Source organism: Lepidochelys kempii, chromosome 10, assembly GCF_965140285.1.
Source record: "Lepidochelys kempii isolate rLepKem1 chromosome 10, rLepKem1.hap1, whole genome shotgun sequence".
NCBI classification, from domain to species: domain Eukaryota; kingdom Metazoa; phylum Chordata; order Testudines; family Cheloniidae; genus Lepidochelys; species Lepidochelys kempii.
The window spans coordinates 79,185,895-79,202,778 of record NC_136389.1 but is presented as its reverse complement, the minus strand read 5'-3'; the positions used below and the strand labels follow the sequence as shown (position 1 = coordinate 79,202,778).

Sequence of the window (16,884 nt, the reverse complement as noted above, 5' to 3'; positions counted from 1 at the left end):
GTACGTAAGCCTGTAGATATGAAAAAAGAAAAGTTAATAAGATTGTTTACTGTGTAGTACCTAGAGAATCAAATAATTCCCAATATTGTGCTTATCCATGTGATTCATATTAGTTCTTTGGAATTGTGCTGTTAACCTGACAATCATACAGTTGTCCAGACATTTTGAAACTTCTTCTAGGTCTCCTGACGTGAATTTATACTGTTATATAGTTAATGTGTTTGTGTGAAATCAGGTCATACATGCACACTTCTAACATAGGATTTGTTCTGTAACTGCCTTTTTAATAATTGCTTTATTAGGTTTAATATGCAGATATCCTGAAGAAGACTACGAGTCATTCCCATTACCAGAATCAGTGCCTCTTTTCTGTCTACCCATGGGTGCAACTATTGAGTGTTGGCCATCTAGTAGTAAATACCCCCTTCCGGTTTTTTCTACATTTGTACTAACTGGAGCTTCGGCTGAAAAGGTATTGAAAAAAATTAACAAATGTTAAATTTTGTGATTGATTGATTTTGTAACCTTGAATAGTTAATGTTCAGAAAGGTAACCGATTATAAGCACAAGAAAACTACATCACAACAGTAAAACATTGTTACACAATTTGACATTTGTTACGAGTGAAAATAAAAGACATTCACACAGATAACTAAAAAACTTGAATCCTGTTCTTTAAGGGCTTGACTGAAAGACTGTTAAAGACAACAGTGGGTCTTTCTGTTGACCTCAATGGGTTCTGAATCAGCCCCTAAAATAAAATTCCCTTCCTCCCCCTTTTCCAACTACATTAAAAACAGAAATCTAAAAGAGAGAAAAGTAAATTTGCATGGATGCAGCCTGGATTTTCACATTGTAAAAGTATGGGAACAACCCTGTTCTTCCCATGCATGTATGTGTCACATAATATAAATGGATTTCAGGAGGGCTTTATTGAAGAGTTGTATCTACTGCCTTGAGTTGCTTATAGAGCAGCCCAAAAAGTAGCTTAAATGGCAGTTACAGAGACAGCTGTACTCTGTATCATTATTTCCTTGTCTACCCTAAGAACAGTTGTTTTAACTTGCCTTTTCACATATGGCTTTATATTTGTTTTTTTTAAATTCATTTAAAAGGGTCTGGTTTATATGCGATCATAAGAATATTTTTAAAGAAATTTCAAAAGATACATATGTCCAGTTTATGCCACTATAGAATACTCTTGATTTGCTTGCAACTTTAGGATATGTTGGCTTTCTTTAAAGATTTAGGCAGATGTACGTAGCTGTAATCAAATGTATTATTGTTTGCAGGTATATGGTGCTGCTATTCAATTCTATGAACCATATCCCGAGGAGAATCTCACAGAAAAACAGAAATCTCAGTTAGGGTTAGCAACTACTGGAGATGGGAAGTCAGATAACTCCAAAACAGTTCAGACTAACAAATGCATTTGTCTGCTCTCTCACTGGCCTTTTTTTGATGCTTTCAAGAAGTTTCTTACCTTTCTTTATCGTTATTCCATCTCTGGTCCTCATGTCCTGCCTATTGAGAAGTAAGTTGTTTCACAGAAGAATTCGTGCTGATAATTCAAGTTGTTGTGAATTTTCCATGTTACTTTGATAATTGGTTATGGCTTTTTGATATATTAAAGTATTTTGTGTTTAATGTTCAATTCTGCTATTATGGTGAATCAAATGCTCATTTTTTCCCATGGATAAACTTTTATTTCTTTGATGTACCCTTTCTTTAAAAACCTCTTTTTTGTTTTTAAAATGTATTTTATCTCCTCTCTACGTACATCTTAAGCCATTCATTTCTTTTTAAGATTGTCTAAATGGCTCCAGGATTTTTAAATATTTTGTTTAGGAGAACAAAGATTATAAACCCTTTGTGATTTTGTCAGATACAGTTGGTCAAAAAGATTATAAAAATGCCTATTCACATCTGCATGTTTAGGAGTTAGTTTTCTAATATCTTTGGTCCTTTGGAGTGATTAATGTGTTGAACTCAATTCTAACACAAGTGAGAATAATCCTTTTATGTTTAAAGTGTGATATGACTCCCTATACCTAAAGAGTAATATCTATAATCTGAATGAAGATTAAGCCTTGATCTACACTTAAATTATGTTACCGTAGCTGCATTGGTCATTGGTGTGAAAAAACCTTCCCTGATTGACATAACTATTCTGACAATCTCCAGTGTAGACATAGCTATGTCGATGGCAGGAGGGCTTCTTTTGATGTAGGTAATATCTTTCGGGGAGGTGGTGTTCACACTAGGGGCTATGCTAGCATGGCTATGTTGACATAGCTATCATAGGCTAGCATGGGCTCTATAGTGTAGACATACCTGAAGGAGACACTTTTAGGCTAGGCGAAGTTTACAGCATAACAGAAAATATCGAAGCCGATACTTGCTTTGTTCTGACTGTGGCCCAGATTTTTAAATGCACTGTAGTTGTAGCCATGTTAGCTCTAGGGTATTAGAGAAGCAAGGTGGGTGAGGTAATATCTTTTATTGGACCAAGCTTTCAAAAACTTGTCTCTTGCCTAGAGAAATGGGTCCACCTTGTGTCTCAGATTTTTTAAAGATATTTAGACATTGTTCCCCTCAGCATTGCAACATCCAACTGACTTAGGTTCTGAAGTTCTATATTCAAAAGTGACTTAGGCACTCAGAAGTCTCTTCAGCTCCTAACTGCTTAAGTCAGTTTTGAAAATAGAACTTATGAGCCCCTCAGTCAGTTGGGTGTTGCAGTGCTGAGCAGAGCAATGCTAGATACCTTTAAAGTCTGTTCCTGTATATGCACCTTTCTTTTTTCCAATTAAACTTCAACATAATCTTATTTACATTAAGAATTTTATATATTTCTCACAGTTTAGGGTAACTGCACCTGTATTCCTCCTCCATGGTTCCTTGAGGGCACCCACTTGGGTTTCTGTCTTGGGTGGAGACCCATGTCTCTCTCCTTCCTGACTGGGGCTTTTAAGGATGCACAGCTCTGTGCCCGCACTGTGATATCCCCAGCAAGCCAGTTTACCTGTAGGCCAGGATCTGAGCTTCTCTTTCTCTGAGAGAGCTATTAACAGTATTGCCAGCTCTTACAAGTTACCACACAGCTCTTTCTAAGCAAATGCATTTATTCTTAAAGTAAAACCATTACAAAGAAAACATAACAATAAACAGATTTAAATACACACTAAACCTAACAGGAGTCACCCATCAGTTTTATGGGGCCCTAGTAGCCAAAGTATTTCCAACTGTTCTGCAAAGGTCGGGGCCCCTCTTGAACAGAAGGTCCTGTCTGTTTGCTGGATCAGAGAGAAAGCCCTGTGGCAGTTTAAATGCAGCCTTTTTATGCTAAAATCCATTTCTTTGTGTTAGCCTCTGAGAATGATAACACTGATGAAGCTCTCCCAGTGCTGCTAATAAGAGGAAATCTCAGTACAGTATATGCTTTAGTTTTTTGTGCAATATAGAGATCAATGAATCTGAAAATTCCAAGTATTTGTGAAATACATAAAACTCTTACAAGCTCCCTCAGAATTTTCTATTTCCATTTTGAACAATTTCCAGGATTGCAAAGTTTAAAAAAATTTACAGTTTCAGTTTACAGTTTAAAAAAATTAATAGATTTATAGTCATGCATTTGACACTACAATGTGAATGAGACATAATGTCCTACTTCTTTTTTCTGTTACTGATTTTTAAGTTCAGTTTATGTCTGAAAGTTTGAAAATAAGCCGAAGTTCATTAACCTCAGGGTTTTATCTAATGTTACTGTGCAAGGATCATTTGCAAATGGTGTTAACAAAGTAAATAGACTAGCTAGATTTCAGTGTCATAGTTTTAGTCTCTCGGGTTGCCAGTTTTGGTTGGACGTATTCCTGGAGGTTTCATCACATGCCATCTTTAATTAAAGTTTAATCTTAATTCCTGGAGATTTCTGGAAGGTTGGCAACCTGAAAGATTTCAGGATCAAATATTTTTACTTTACAAATGGAAAGATTTTTGTAACTGCCAGCTTGCAAACTCAACCCTGGAATTTGAAAGATGGCTTGGGTTGCTGTCATCTTGCACACCAACATCAGCAATATAGGTTCTGAAGGCCAAATTACACTCTCTGGGATGCTTGTGTAATCCCATTGCCTTCAGTGGTCTTGCACAAGTATAAGAGAGTGGTTCTTTGGTTGGAGTTTTATAACCAGGTGAGTTGATTAACAAGAAGGTATTAATACAAGAGTTTTCTTGCATAAAGGTGTTCTAATACCTCAATGATCAGCATATACTAAGAACCTAAATTGAATCTACTTCAGTCTCTGTTGGCTGTTGGCTCTGTAGTACTAACAAGAGTAATAAATGTCAACAATTTATGTTAGTCATTAAAATAAGCAAATATACTGAGCAAGATTCTGCCATTTTTATATGGCCACTTTTCATGTTGCTTGCAAAAAGCACACAAAGTGATGTACAGCATTTCACAAACAGTTCTCAAGTTGTGATTTCTATTACCGGTATGTTTAAAGTTAGTCTTTTCTTTTTCTTCAGACATATTTCGCATTTTATGCACAAAGTTCCTTTTCCATCCCCTCAGAGACCAAGAATTTTAGTTCAGGTAAGTTTAAAATCTTTCTTAACTATCTCCAGTATCAGTCATTTTATACGGCTGCTTATATGTGAAAATATAGTACAGTTTTCTTTAAATATTCGTATAAAAAAGAAAACATCTGCAGCCAAATTCACAAATATTTCACACTTAGAAATAATTGATGTTGCATGTTTCCAGTTTAATTTACGACTATACTAAAACATTTTCTTAGGCATTATATTTCATGAGGCATATTTGATTTTGTACTTAAAAAAAAACGCTATGTGCTAGTTAAGGGATATATTGCAGAAAGCCAGGACAGCTGTGTGAGTCCCTCATTGTTTGTGAAATATTTTCGTCTTTTTATTTTATTCAGCTTAAACAAAAGTGAGATCTGTAGGCTAGACCTCTGGAGTATGTTCTTCACGACTACTTTTTTCAAAGGGCCTTATTCTGTCCTCTGCATGTGTATGGTTTCCACTGAAGTATACAAGAATTATGCACATTCAAGAGGCACAATTTATGAAACTTATGACTACGGCTATGTTTTAGTCACAGGTATTTTTAGTAAAAGTCATGGACAGGTCACGGGCAGTAAACAAAAATTAATGGCAGACTCCTTACCTGGCTCCTGGGAAGCAGTGACCTCCAGCTCCTAGCTCCACATTCTGCCTCCGCCTCGCCCCAAGCTCCGGTTCTGCAGCTCCCATTGGCTGGGAACCGCGGCCAGTGAGAGCTGCAGGGGCGGTGCCTGTGAGTGGAGCAGAGGCAGCATGTGGAGCTAAAAGCTGAGGGAGGGGAGTTCCTGTTGCCCTTCCGGGAAGCTCCCCCAGGTAAGCACCGCTGGGGGCCAGGGGGGCTTGAGACTGCCTCAGCAGTGGCCGGTGCAACTGCCTGAGCTGCTCAGGCGGCTCCTGGGTCATCCACACCAGCTGCTGCCGAAGTCTCAGACAGAGCCTTACTGTCCACTCACGTAAGGTAATCTTTACTATGTCCAGCCTTAAAAGTGGTATCAGGGTTGGAGGTCAATCAAAGATGTATTCTCTGTTAAATCATATGCAGAGTTGGTGGGGGTAAGGAAACCTCTAATTTAGGATTTTTGTGAGGGAGCTGCTATTAAGCCTCCTCATTAGATTATGTCCCACTGGAAAAGGAAAATTTTATTATTTTAGGAGGCAAACAGGATAGAGGCATGTTAAGTTAGAAACTTAGAGCAAAGAACAGACAAACTCATTTCATAGCCATACAGTCAAAATTACTGAACCAAGTCTTGTTGTTCTGACCAAGTTTCAAATGGTATTTGATCTTCAGTGACTTCTTTTGAAAAATACATTGCAAAGGAATCGGTGCAATCTTGAGACTTGAAGTGATATCCACAGCCTTTAGGGTAGATTTCTCAGTGAATAAAGTCTACTAAAAATGGAGGCAACTTCCTTAAATGGTGTTTTAAACATTCTTAGAAATCTCAACCAAGAGACTTAAGGATGTCTAAGGGCATGTTTATTAATTTGGATATAATGTTTCTGAAGAGGAGTTGGAGAACAAATATCCTGTAGTATATTCCACACTTGACAATTTTTACAATAAATATTTAAAGTCTGATTAAAAATCCAGTATATTTAAATCCTGTTCTTTTCCATTAGTCACACCTGATAAAATATTGTAGATAAGATCTGTAAAGAAATGCATATAGAAGAATTTAGCATATTTAGAAAGACATTTGAAGCAATATTCCCAATTAGCCGAAATCTATGAAAATATCCTGGAACAAACTTTTAAGAAATCTGTGTGGTGTGAGCCATTCATACACATTACATCTAAATGAATTTACATAACACCATAGATATAGGCAAAAGGTTATACATGTACCAATTTAGCACAAGTAGCAAAATCAGCTTTAATAGAAATTACTGTTAATGTCCATAGCCAGATAATTCTTACAAGATGTCTAATGAGGAACTTTCATAGAGTGACTCCAGATGTATGTTGGTATTACAGAGAACACAGTGATTAGCACTGTGCCGTAGTGAAATCACATGCATTCAAATCTAAAATATTTTTCTGAGTGGATCTGAGGGAATGCTTGAATCATAGCAATTATAAACTAAAAGTATTATTAGGGAAAGTTTTGCTCCCTGGAATTGGTTAGTTTAACAAGTATGGTAGAATTAAGATCTCTTTAACAATGTGGGGGGAAAATCTAAAACCTGAAGGAGTATTTTAAGTCTTTTAACTAAGTAGCTGTTTAGCATTACAGGCTCTTATTTCAATATGTGTCAGTGTGGATGTAGGCATGTACCTCATGCATGCGAGATCGGAAACTCTTCTTTGAGTGATTGCACATGTGCATTTCACTCTGGGTGCACACACACTCGCTAAGGGTGGCTTGAGTATGCTGGGCTGTTACATGCCAGTTTAAAGGGCCCAGCTGCCTCCAAACCCCGACCTTCTTACCACCTGTGATGGTCATTATAATTCCTTGGCTTGCCTTAGCAAGTGCTTTCGGTGTGCTTGTCGTAAATTTCTTGTAAATAGTTATCTAGTTTTGTAGTTTCTTAGTAAGTGTAAGATTAGTTCTCTTTTTCAGTCCCCGGTTCTCACATTTCTGCTTCTTGGTATGGAGGGATGCCTCAGTCACTGGGCTTCAAGCCCTGCATCTTTTGTTCTAGGCCGACGCCTCTGAGTGACCTGTGCTCCAACTGCTTGACGTGTTTGAGGGGAAACTCATATACAGGATCATTGCCAAATTTACAAAGACTTTAGGCCAAAGATTGAAAAAGACAGAGAAGCCAGGCTGAAGCTTTAACTCATGAGGGTGGCCTTGAGACCGCCTTCAGAGCATAGCTTTCACTTTGACTTCTTCTGTTAGGAATGCGCCTCCTATGCAGCCTGAGGCCTGGCACTACTCTCTTTCTCTGGTACCTAAGACACTCTGAGAGAGGAAGATTGCCAACACCTAAATCCATTAAGCATATGGATAAGAGTACAGTGCACCCAAAATCCAAGTATATGTCTTCTCAGGTAGTGCAGAAACTCTGGAGCCTGAAGTGGAGCTTTCTTCATCTGCAGTACCACAGCAACCCAAGACTGTCTTGGGACCAACCATACTTGAGGCATTTGTGGCGGCAAGAAATCTGCTGAATTTATCAGTACTGGTATCCCTGGCAGTGCAGGACACTCTGCTCTTGCTACCGGTGACTGAGCAGCACTAGTATCATCAGTGCAGTAGTTGGTACTGCAACAACTTCCTGTGCTTCATGTTTCACACCCGTCAGCAGCCTCAAAGGGAAAGCTTGACTCTGAAGTTGGCATCTCAGGTTGGCACCTAGGTTTCCAAACCTTGGAGCTGCACTATTCCCCCTGTAGGTGTTTCTACCCAGGGTTACCTTGAGATCCTGCAGCTGGAATCAGATTGGGCATGTGGCCAGGGAGTCATTGGGTCCAACACCTGTCCAGTGGCCTTTTGGAAGCTATGAGGATTCCCCTTAGTTTCCAGGTCCTACACAAGTTATTCCTGCTTTGTGCCCTAGGGGAGACATGGGGAATGTACTCTCCAGGTGCCATCTGTTTGTGAGTCCGGTACTGGGCCTGGCACTGAGCAGGAAGAAGTGGTTCAGGAAGAGTCTGCTGAACTGCTAATGGAGGAAGGACAGCTTCAAACTTTGCTGACTTCATTGTCTTCCTCCCCTGTTAAGGCAGTTTCCTTGGGAGGCATCTCACCCCCTCCAGCTGATTATGGAACACACCAAGAGCTATTGAAGAGGGTTGCCTCAGGTTTTGGGGATCCAGATGGAGGTGGTTAGGGAGTCCTCCCATTGCCTCATTGACATTTTGTCTACTACCAGGCCATTGCAGGTGGTCTTACCAATTAATAAGGCAATTTTGGAGCCTGTTAAGTCAATATGACAGACTCGTTTGTCCCTTTCTCCCACCTCAAGAAGAGCCGAAGGTAAATATTATGTTCCCTCCCTGGCCTTTTCTTCATGAGTGGTCTTGAGGGCTCCTGTTTTTCCACAAATTTCCCTGTCCCCAGGATACTGTCCAGGATTCAGGAGGGACAAAGCTACAGTCATCATAATAGTCCCTTGCTGGCTGAGGCAATTTTATCTGTTGGTCCTGCTGCAGCTGTCCACGCAACCTCCCATTTACCTCCTGGCCTGCCCAGACATAATATCTCAGAATCAAATTCTGATCTCCTCATACAAAGCAGAAAATCCTCCACTAGGAAGACTTATGCTTAAAGTAGAAGAAATTTTCCGTTTGGACATCTATCGAGGGAGGGGGAGTGTTTTGCAATACTGCCTAGCAGTACCGCCTAGCAGTGCGAGTCTGTGTCCGTCTCATTCAGAGGGTCAATGGCCGGGGTAGGCGAACCTGGACCCTCCCTGCTCCACTGAGTTCCCACCCAGGGCCCAGTGAAACAATAATTCAAAATGTGTGGCGTAGGGGGTGGGCACCCCTATGCTTGCTCCCTGGGCTATTTCCTACTCTGGCTTTGGTTCCTCTGCTGGTGCCATTGGTTTACTGCCGAGTTCCCTCCAAGTGTCCTCTCTGGTCGTGATCTGGACAGTCTTCCTCTCTCAGTTGGGGCTCGTCATTGCTATCCGCCATGGTTGAAGGGCCTGTGATGGCTTGGCAGTGGGGCCTGGTCCCGGCCATGCGGGGCCCCAGCAGCTTCTCGGCAGGAGCCTACACCACACAACTGCTCTCCTTCTCTGTCCGCCAAGCTGAACTGCTCCCCTTTGCGCTCAACCTCCATTGTGTGCAGGGGCAGTTGGGTGTGGCTTTCTGGGCCCAGAGCTGCTCCTTAACCCATCCCGCACCAGAGTGGGGCTTGTACACCCCATCACAGCAGCTCAGAATGATCTGGATCCAAGTGGAAACACTGATATCAAAGATTGTGCTACTCCTGAAACAAGCAGGCCTGGCATTCAATTCTCTCAAGGCCCACCTTACAGCAATATCAACATGGTATGCACTTGTGCGTTCTCACTCAGTCTTTTCGCACCCAGTGGTTATCAAAATTCCTTAAGGGCTGCCTCCATATTTTAATTTCCAGTCAGAGACTTGGCTCTCTCATGAGACCTTAATATTGTCCTTCTGAAGCTCACAGAGCCTCCATCTGGGCCACTGTCATATTGTTTCGTATACTACCTTACTATCAAGGTGGTCTTGTGGCCATCACTTTAGCTCAGTCAGTGAGGTCCAGACTTTCATGGCAGGACTGTCTTATACATCCTTCCATAGAGACAGTGGTGTTGAGACCACACCCCAGTTTTGTCTCCAAAGAGGTCTTGGATTTTCACGTGAACCAGGTGACTTCCTTGCTAATCTTCTTCTCACACTTGATGCAGGGAGAGAAGAAACTGCATAACTTGGATGTATCCAGATCTTTGATGTATTACCTTAAATGGACCAAGCCTTTTCATTAGTCTCTCTGCTCTTTGTTGCCATTTCTGGTCCATTTAAAAGCCAACTCCTCTCTTTGCAGAGAATTTCCAAATAGATATCACATTACGTTTCCACCTGCTACCAGCTGGGTGGCAAGCTTCTCCCTTCGAATATCAAGATACATAGTACCACAACACAATCTGCATCTACCGCCTGCCTCAAAAACATTCAGATCTGCAGGGCTGCAATGTGGAGTAACCCACTGGCTTGTGTGAAACACCATGCCCTTGACATGGGATGCCAAGTTTGGGAGAGCAGTACTTCAATCGTTGTTTGACTGATTCAGCTGATATTCCTCATTCCCACCATCCAGAGGGGATATTGCTTGCTTGTCACCTACAGTGGGATCCACACTGACACATACTCGAAAAAGGAAAAATAGTTACTTGCCCTACAGTAACTGGTTCTTTGATATGTTGTCAGTGTGGATTTTGTGACTTGCCTCTCTCCACTTTAGGAGTCCTCAGTTAGTCTTTGATTTGTGAAGGAACTGAGGCAAGGTCGCAGCCACTCTGCCCTTTATACCCTTACATGGGAACATGAGGAGGCATAGAACATGTGTCTGGCCCCAATGCAAAACAAATTCTGATTTTGTTTGCATATGCACCTACAGTGGGATTCACACTGACAACATCATCTCGAAGATCTGCAGTTACTGTAGGTAAGAAATTGTTCTTTTCTGGCAGTGTAGTTCCTGAGTTTGATTACTGAAAGATACCCTATATACAAAATATGAAGTGTAATATAATAATGAAAATAATCTTCCTATCTTCATTTCGAGTATATGTATGGTCTCTCTTGATGCCATCGTTGAAGTCTTTGAAAAGAGGATAAATGTATTAATACATTATTGGGCCAGATCTTCAGCTGGTGTAATCTGCCCTTAGTTCCAGTAAAATAAATGGAGTTGAACTGGTTTACACTAGCTGAGGATCTGGTTCTCTTTTCTTATAGAGAAGATGTTACTTGGAAAAAAAAATGTTGTTGTAGCTGAGCTGTGGCTCCTCACTTATCCCAGAATATTAATTAATTGGAGGGTTAATAAACTGTCATGGAGCTGTTATGCAATGTTAGTTTTAATCCTTTTTTTAAGATAGGTAATATGATGGATCATCTTTCTGTTTAAGTGCAGAAGGAGGAGAGAAAGTGTCACCTATAACTTATCTATAAGTAAAATATATGAATGATGATTTTGCATTTTATTGCTTCATTATTTCACATATGCCTGAGCTACATAATGTTTAATATAGACTTTTTTTTAAAATGTTCACATTATAATTGATTGACTGTTGTACAATTTCTGTTAAATATTTTTAAGGTCCAAAATAAAAAGTGTATATGAAATTTTTTTTATAGCTATCGCCACATGATAACCTGATTCTTAGTCAGCCAGTGTCATCACCTCTACCACTGAGGCAAGTAACACAACAGTTCTGTTTTAATTGTGAAACGTACCTTGATCCATTAGTGACATGAAGCTTTAAAGCTTTGAAATATGAAGTAATTTTAACGGTCTACTATATTTTGTAATTGATGTATCTGGAAGTGATACGATTTTTTTTCCTTATAGAGGTATTAATTTTAAGTCTTTATATTTTATAACTATCTGAAATACTGTAAGTCACTCTTGCAACAATAACAAAAACGTATTTTGGTACTTCGTATTTAATAGTTTGCCTTATTTTTTTAAAATCTCACTTGCTACTGCAGAAACCTCACAGTCCATATAGCTTATGAAAATCATATGTAATATATATAAATTATGGAAATCCTTGGTAGTGACTCCATAGTCAGGATAGAGTTCTTAAATGGGCTTAATATCAGGCATAAGTTCCTGAATTAGTCAAAAAGTAGGTGGAGAAAAGAACACAGAAGGTAACTTTTTTGCACACTGAATTTTCTGTGTTGTTCTTGTTTGGTTTCTCTTCATAATATTTAATAAGGCCAAAATTCAAATCTTCCTATCTGATGTGTCCATTGCAATCCTAGCTTTTCATTTTTGACCAATAATCTCTTAAAAAACATTTTGCCTACACAAAACTTGGTAGAGAGCTGGATTCTGAGTATTGTCTATGGGCTTTTGGGTTTTTGGTGGTGGTTGTTTTTTTTAATGTTGGATTTAGGATCATTATTTAACTATTCTCCATGTTGCTGTAACAGAAAGTTTGTGCTGTGTACGCAAACCTGAATGATAGGGAGCCATATAAACACAAGCCTGTTTGATAGGGAGTCAGACACATCCAATACTTTTCCATCAATAATGACTTTTCCGGCAGATTTTCTCCTAAAATGAAAGGAAGTTTTGTGCGCAGTTGCTGACAAATAAAATATTCTCCATCAGCAGCTGCATTTTGGTCTCTCCTCCACCCCCCGCCCCCCCCTTCCAGCTTTGATCAAATATCACCAACTACTAGTGTGGGAGGAATAATCTGGTAAAATGTGTACAGAAGGAGCAAAATGAAGTAGAGTTCAGGATGCAAAGAGAGATTTGTGTTATAGCTGCAGTAATGATAAAGGTGTTTGCTTGTGTATGGAGAACTTGAGCGTATGTACTCTTAGGTAGCTTAACTTTTTCACTTCCTTGCTTTTGTGAGTTTATGTCAAGTGAGTGTGTGTGTGTGTATGTGAACCCTAACTGCTTCACAACAAAGTTATATGTATTTACTAATTCATATATTTTATGTAACATCTATAATATTTTCTAAATATTCATTTAAACAAAAATACTCCATACTTTCTGTATGAAGAGTACAGATGCTGTTAATATTGAATGTTAATTCACATGAGGAATTCATTTTTGACTGGAGGAGATAAAGATGTATATTGTTGTATAATCCATGAAGCTCAGTTAGCAATGTGATAACTTTCTTTCTAGTAGAATAGCATTCACATAATCGCTATGTGATTGCAGCACAAACCTGAGGAACTGAGCATTTCCCATTATATTGAGGGAAAATCACTAGACCCTCTGGCATTTGTTAGAGAATTACAGAACTGTTTCATAAATGTCATTGTGTCTGGGTATTAAAGTTTTCTTTAATGTCTGGGAAATATCAACGCACTAATTCAAAGTATTAGTCACACATTTTAAAGTACTCTGTAATCTGAAGACATTGGTTAGATTTGTATTCAATTAAATAAGACTATATTATGTATAAAGCAGCTTTTATTGTTTCAGCTTTTTAGTGAAATAATTTTACATCCTTTGAGTATGTGTCAGTGTGAATCCCACTGCAGGTGTGCACATGCCTCATGTGCATGAGATAAGAACCTTTTGAATAGCCCTGTGTGTCAGGGCCCACGTTTGCCCTGTGCTGCATCATGTGCCCATGTCTGGGCATAAGAGGCAGTGCAGCCTTGACCCTCCCTCAGTTACCTCTTGCTGCCACTGGCAGAGATAGAACTTAGTGAATATTCAACCCACTTGTCGTTCATTCTGGCTAAACTCTTCAGAAATCTTCCGAACTCTCATCTATTTGCTCTAGGAAACTAAACAAACAAACATGACCCATCAGGACTTATTCTTGGCAGTTAGACCACCTTCCTTCCCCCCCCTTGTGTAGGGTGGTTCATCCACTTCCACCTCGTGATGAACTCTAAGTCCTCAGTCTTCAAGACCTATCCTTTCTGTGATGGACTAACCCTGTTAACAGATGTACATATCAGATGCCTCTTCTGCTTTGGTGAGAGCCATATACCAGACAGGTTTCAGAATACCAGACAGACGCTTGGTATGACAACACTTTTTTCCAAGATTCTCAAGTCTTGCAACACTCAACTGAAGTGCTGCTTGCTAGAGCAGTCTATAAGTGTGTCTTCGGACCTTGAGGAGTCAGGTAACAAATCCAACCATGCACTGGAGAATATTCTATCCATGAGTGCCGCCCCGCCTTAGGTAGATATGCAGTTCTCAAAGCCAGCACAGGAAAAACCCTGACACTGAAGCCAGTGCCACTGGCACTGATTCCAATACTGCTGGAACTGAAGCTTCCCACCGAGAGAAAGCATGGCAGAGACTGTAGGCAGAGGTTGGTATCTTCCCATAGGGAAAGGCCACACAAAGCCTCCTTGGAAAAACCTTGTGAAACCCCACACTGAACCTAGGGCTAGTGATAATCCACAAAATTTACCCCAGCACCGACTCCACTGGTGATGAGATAACCATCAGCATTGACCCTAGCAGTATTGTCGCTGATGGTACTGCTGATGCATCCTTTGAGGAATCTGGACCAGTGTCAGAAATTACCTCAGCACCCAGGCAACAACCAGCACTGTTGTGGATCCTAGTACTGAGAGCACCATATTTCTCAATGCTACTCTTAGAGGAAATCTATTCTTCCTCCCTGTCACCAGGATATACATTCTTACCTTCCGCAAGCAGGGAACCGGCTCTCTCTTGAGATTATGGAAAGACCAAATGGTTCTCCTAACAGGATGCCACCACAACCGCACCCAGACTGGCCATCATCAGACAAGCCAATCCGGTGGCATGCCATCATGCTGTATTGGGCTTACTGGGATTCTCCTTTGTGCGTTTTCAGGAGCTGATGCCTGTCCAATTCCAGGAAGAGGAGATTGCACTCCCAGTGTCATCCATGGTCAGATCACTGGTACCGAGCTAGGAAGAATGCCAGGAACTGCACAACATGGGACCAGAGGACCAATGCCATCTTGCCTTGCCTCCCAAAGACCTTATCATCAGGCAAAGCAGTAGCCCCAGAGCCAGATGATTTTAAGACATTCCAACGTCTGCTTATGTGAATAGTGGACATTCTAGAAATAGGCACATCAGTTATGTGCCTTTCCTCCTATCATCTAACCCCCCAGGTTGGTATCCAAGACCACACGGGACAAGGGCCATGTTGATCCTCAGTGTTCCTTACTGGCCAATGCAGTTTTGGCTGTTGCACCTACTGCAGATGTTTGGTCAGCCTTGCACCCTGCCACCCCCCCCCCCGATTCATTTCACATCCTGCTCAGACTCAAAAGCTCAGAATCATGTCAGGTACTGCAGCCAGACCCATAGTCATTGCACCTGGCTGCTTGGACTTTCATCGGTTAATCACTGCCAAAAGAGACAGCTACTGACAAGTGCAAGAAATTCTCATATAAAACAGAAAGTTATAGAAACAGTTTTCCACATGGACAGCTCAGCAGAATCTAGACCCAGCAGAGGCCCTGTTACCAAAGACCCTTGACTACATGCTACACTTGAGGAATGTTGCCTAACATTTAGCTCTCTATCTTGCAATAATATTGATGGGTCACGCTCTGACACCGTTGTGTTTGGTCATCTCTCACCCAAAGATATTCAAGTCCCTTAAAGGCCTTCTGCGTACCTACCCACCAATTAGACATCTGACTCCTGCAGGGGATCTCAACATCATCTTCATCTTCCTACAGCTCATGGAGCCTCTTTTTGAACTGCTGTCAATTTTCCGTTTATACAATTTTATCCTGAAAGTAGTCTTTCTGGTTGCTATTGCCTCAGCCAGAAGAGTCAGTGAACTCTGTACCCTCATGACCTGTCCTCCCTGTACCTCCTTTCACAGGGACATGATGGTGCTGTGACACCATCCCAAATTCATCCCTAAAGTGATTTCAAAATTCCACCTGAACCAATTGATTGATCTGCTTATCTTCTTCTGGGTTAAGTTTGCTTACAAGAAGGAACAGAAGCTACACACACTGCATTTCCCCAGGCTCTACTCGTACACTGACAGGACCACGCCTTTCAGACTGTTTCCTCATCTCTTTGTGACCATTTCCAGCCTTGTAAAAGGTCAAGTTATCTTGTCACAGAGAATCTCTAAGTGGATCATATGGTGTATTTTCACCTGTTATCAGACAGCTGGCAAACCTCTTCCTCCAAACGTCTAGGTGCATACCGCCGGAGCACAGGCCGCAGGATCAGCCTGCTTCAGGATTGTGCCAGTATCTGAGATCTGCAAGGCAGCAACACGGAGTAACCCACTAACCTTAGTCAAACATTATGTCCTTGACTTAGCGGGTAGGACAGATTCCAAGTTTGGGATAGTGGTGCTTCAATCATTATTAGATTCAGCTGGAACTCGTCATTGCCACCAGCCAATGAGGATACTGCTTACTAATCGCCTAGGTTGGGATGCACGCTGACACATTTGGAGAAAGGACAGTTACTAGCCCAACAACTGTGGTTTTTCGAGATGATGTAGTGGGTGCGAATCCTCTGCCCAGTCCTTCATCCCCACTTTGTGGAGTCCTCAGCAGCAACAGCTTTGAATCATGAGGGAACGGAGAAGGGGGGTTGTGGATGCCCCACCTTCTATGCCGTTCTGTAGGAGCACAAGATGCATGTGTGGCCTGGACTGACATGAGTATTCAAAAGATTCCCCCCATCTCATCTGCTTGAAGTGTATGTACACTTACAGTGAGATCCACACTGACTACAACATCTCAACCACAAGTACTGTAGGATAAGTAGGTGTTTTTTACTGCATAGTGAAACTAAATGAAATTGCTGAGTTTTTCTTATTAACAAGAATGCAAAAAATAGAAACAAATGGAAAACTAAGGTTGCAATGTGTTTTACAACACCCCAGCTTAAATTCAGTTATGAATTCTTCATTCATATGTGTTCATATTTTTGGTGCAGTATATTATAATGTTTTTCTGCCTAATTGTTTGATACTCACCAATGTTTTATTTTTTGTAACAGTGGTGGCAAGTTTTCTACGCTGCTTCAGAACCTAGGGCCCGAGAATGCAGTAACTTTACTTGTATTTGCTGTAACAGAACATAAAATTCTCATCCATTCCTTACGACCGTCTGTCCTTACTAGTGTGACAGAGGCATTAGTCTCGGTAAGTAGCATTATCTCT

The 16,884-nt window shown here is 40.8% G+C and overlaps 1 protein-coding gene across 10 annotated transcripts in view; it reads left to right on the top strand.

Annotated features, from left to right (window-relative positions):
- DENND4A (DENN domain containing 4A) overlaps positions 1-16,884 on the top strand; it is a 114,630-nt gene that overhangs the window by 43,457 nt on the left and 54,289 nt on the right. For 9 of the 10 annotated variants that reach the window (XM_073304348.1, XM_073304344.1, XM_073304354.1 and 6 more), the window contains 5 exons: positions 303-472; positions 1,293-1,534; positions 4,534-4,600; positions 11,381-11,439; positions 16,722-16,866. In XM_073304348.1, coding sequence (XP_073160449.1) covers positions 303-472; positions 1,293-1,534; positions 4,534-4,600; positions 11,381-11,439; positions 16,722-16,866 — 683 coding nt within the window. Of the gene's footprint in view, positions 1-302; positions 473-1,292; positions 1,535-4,533; positions 4,601-11,380; positions 11,440-16,721; positions 16,867-16,884 lie in introns of those variants that run through there. The other variant, XM_073304355.1, reaches the window with a different exon arrangement.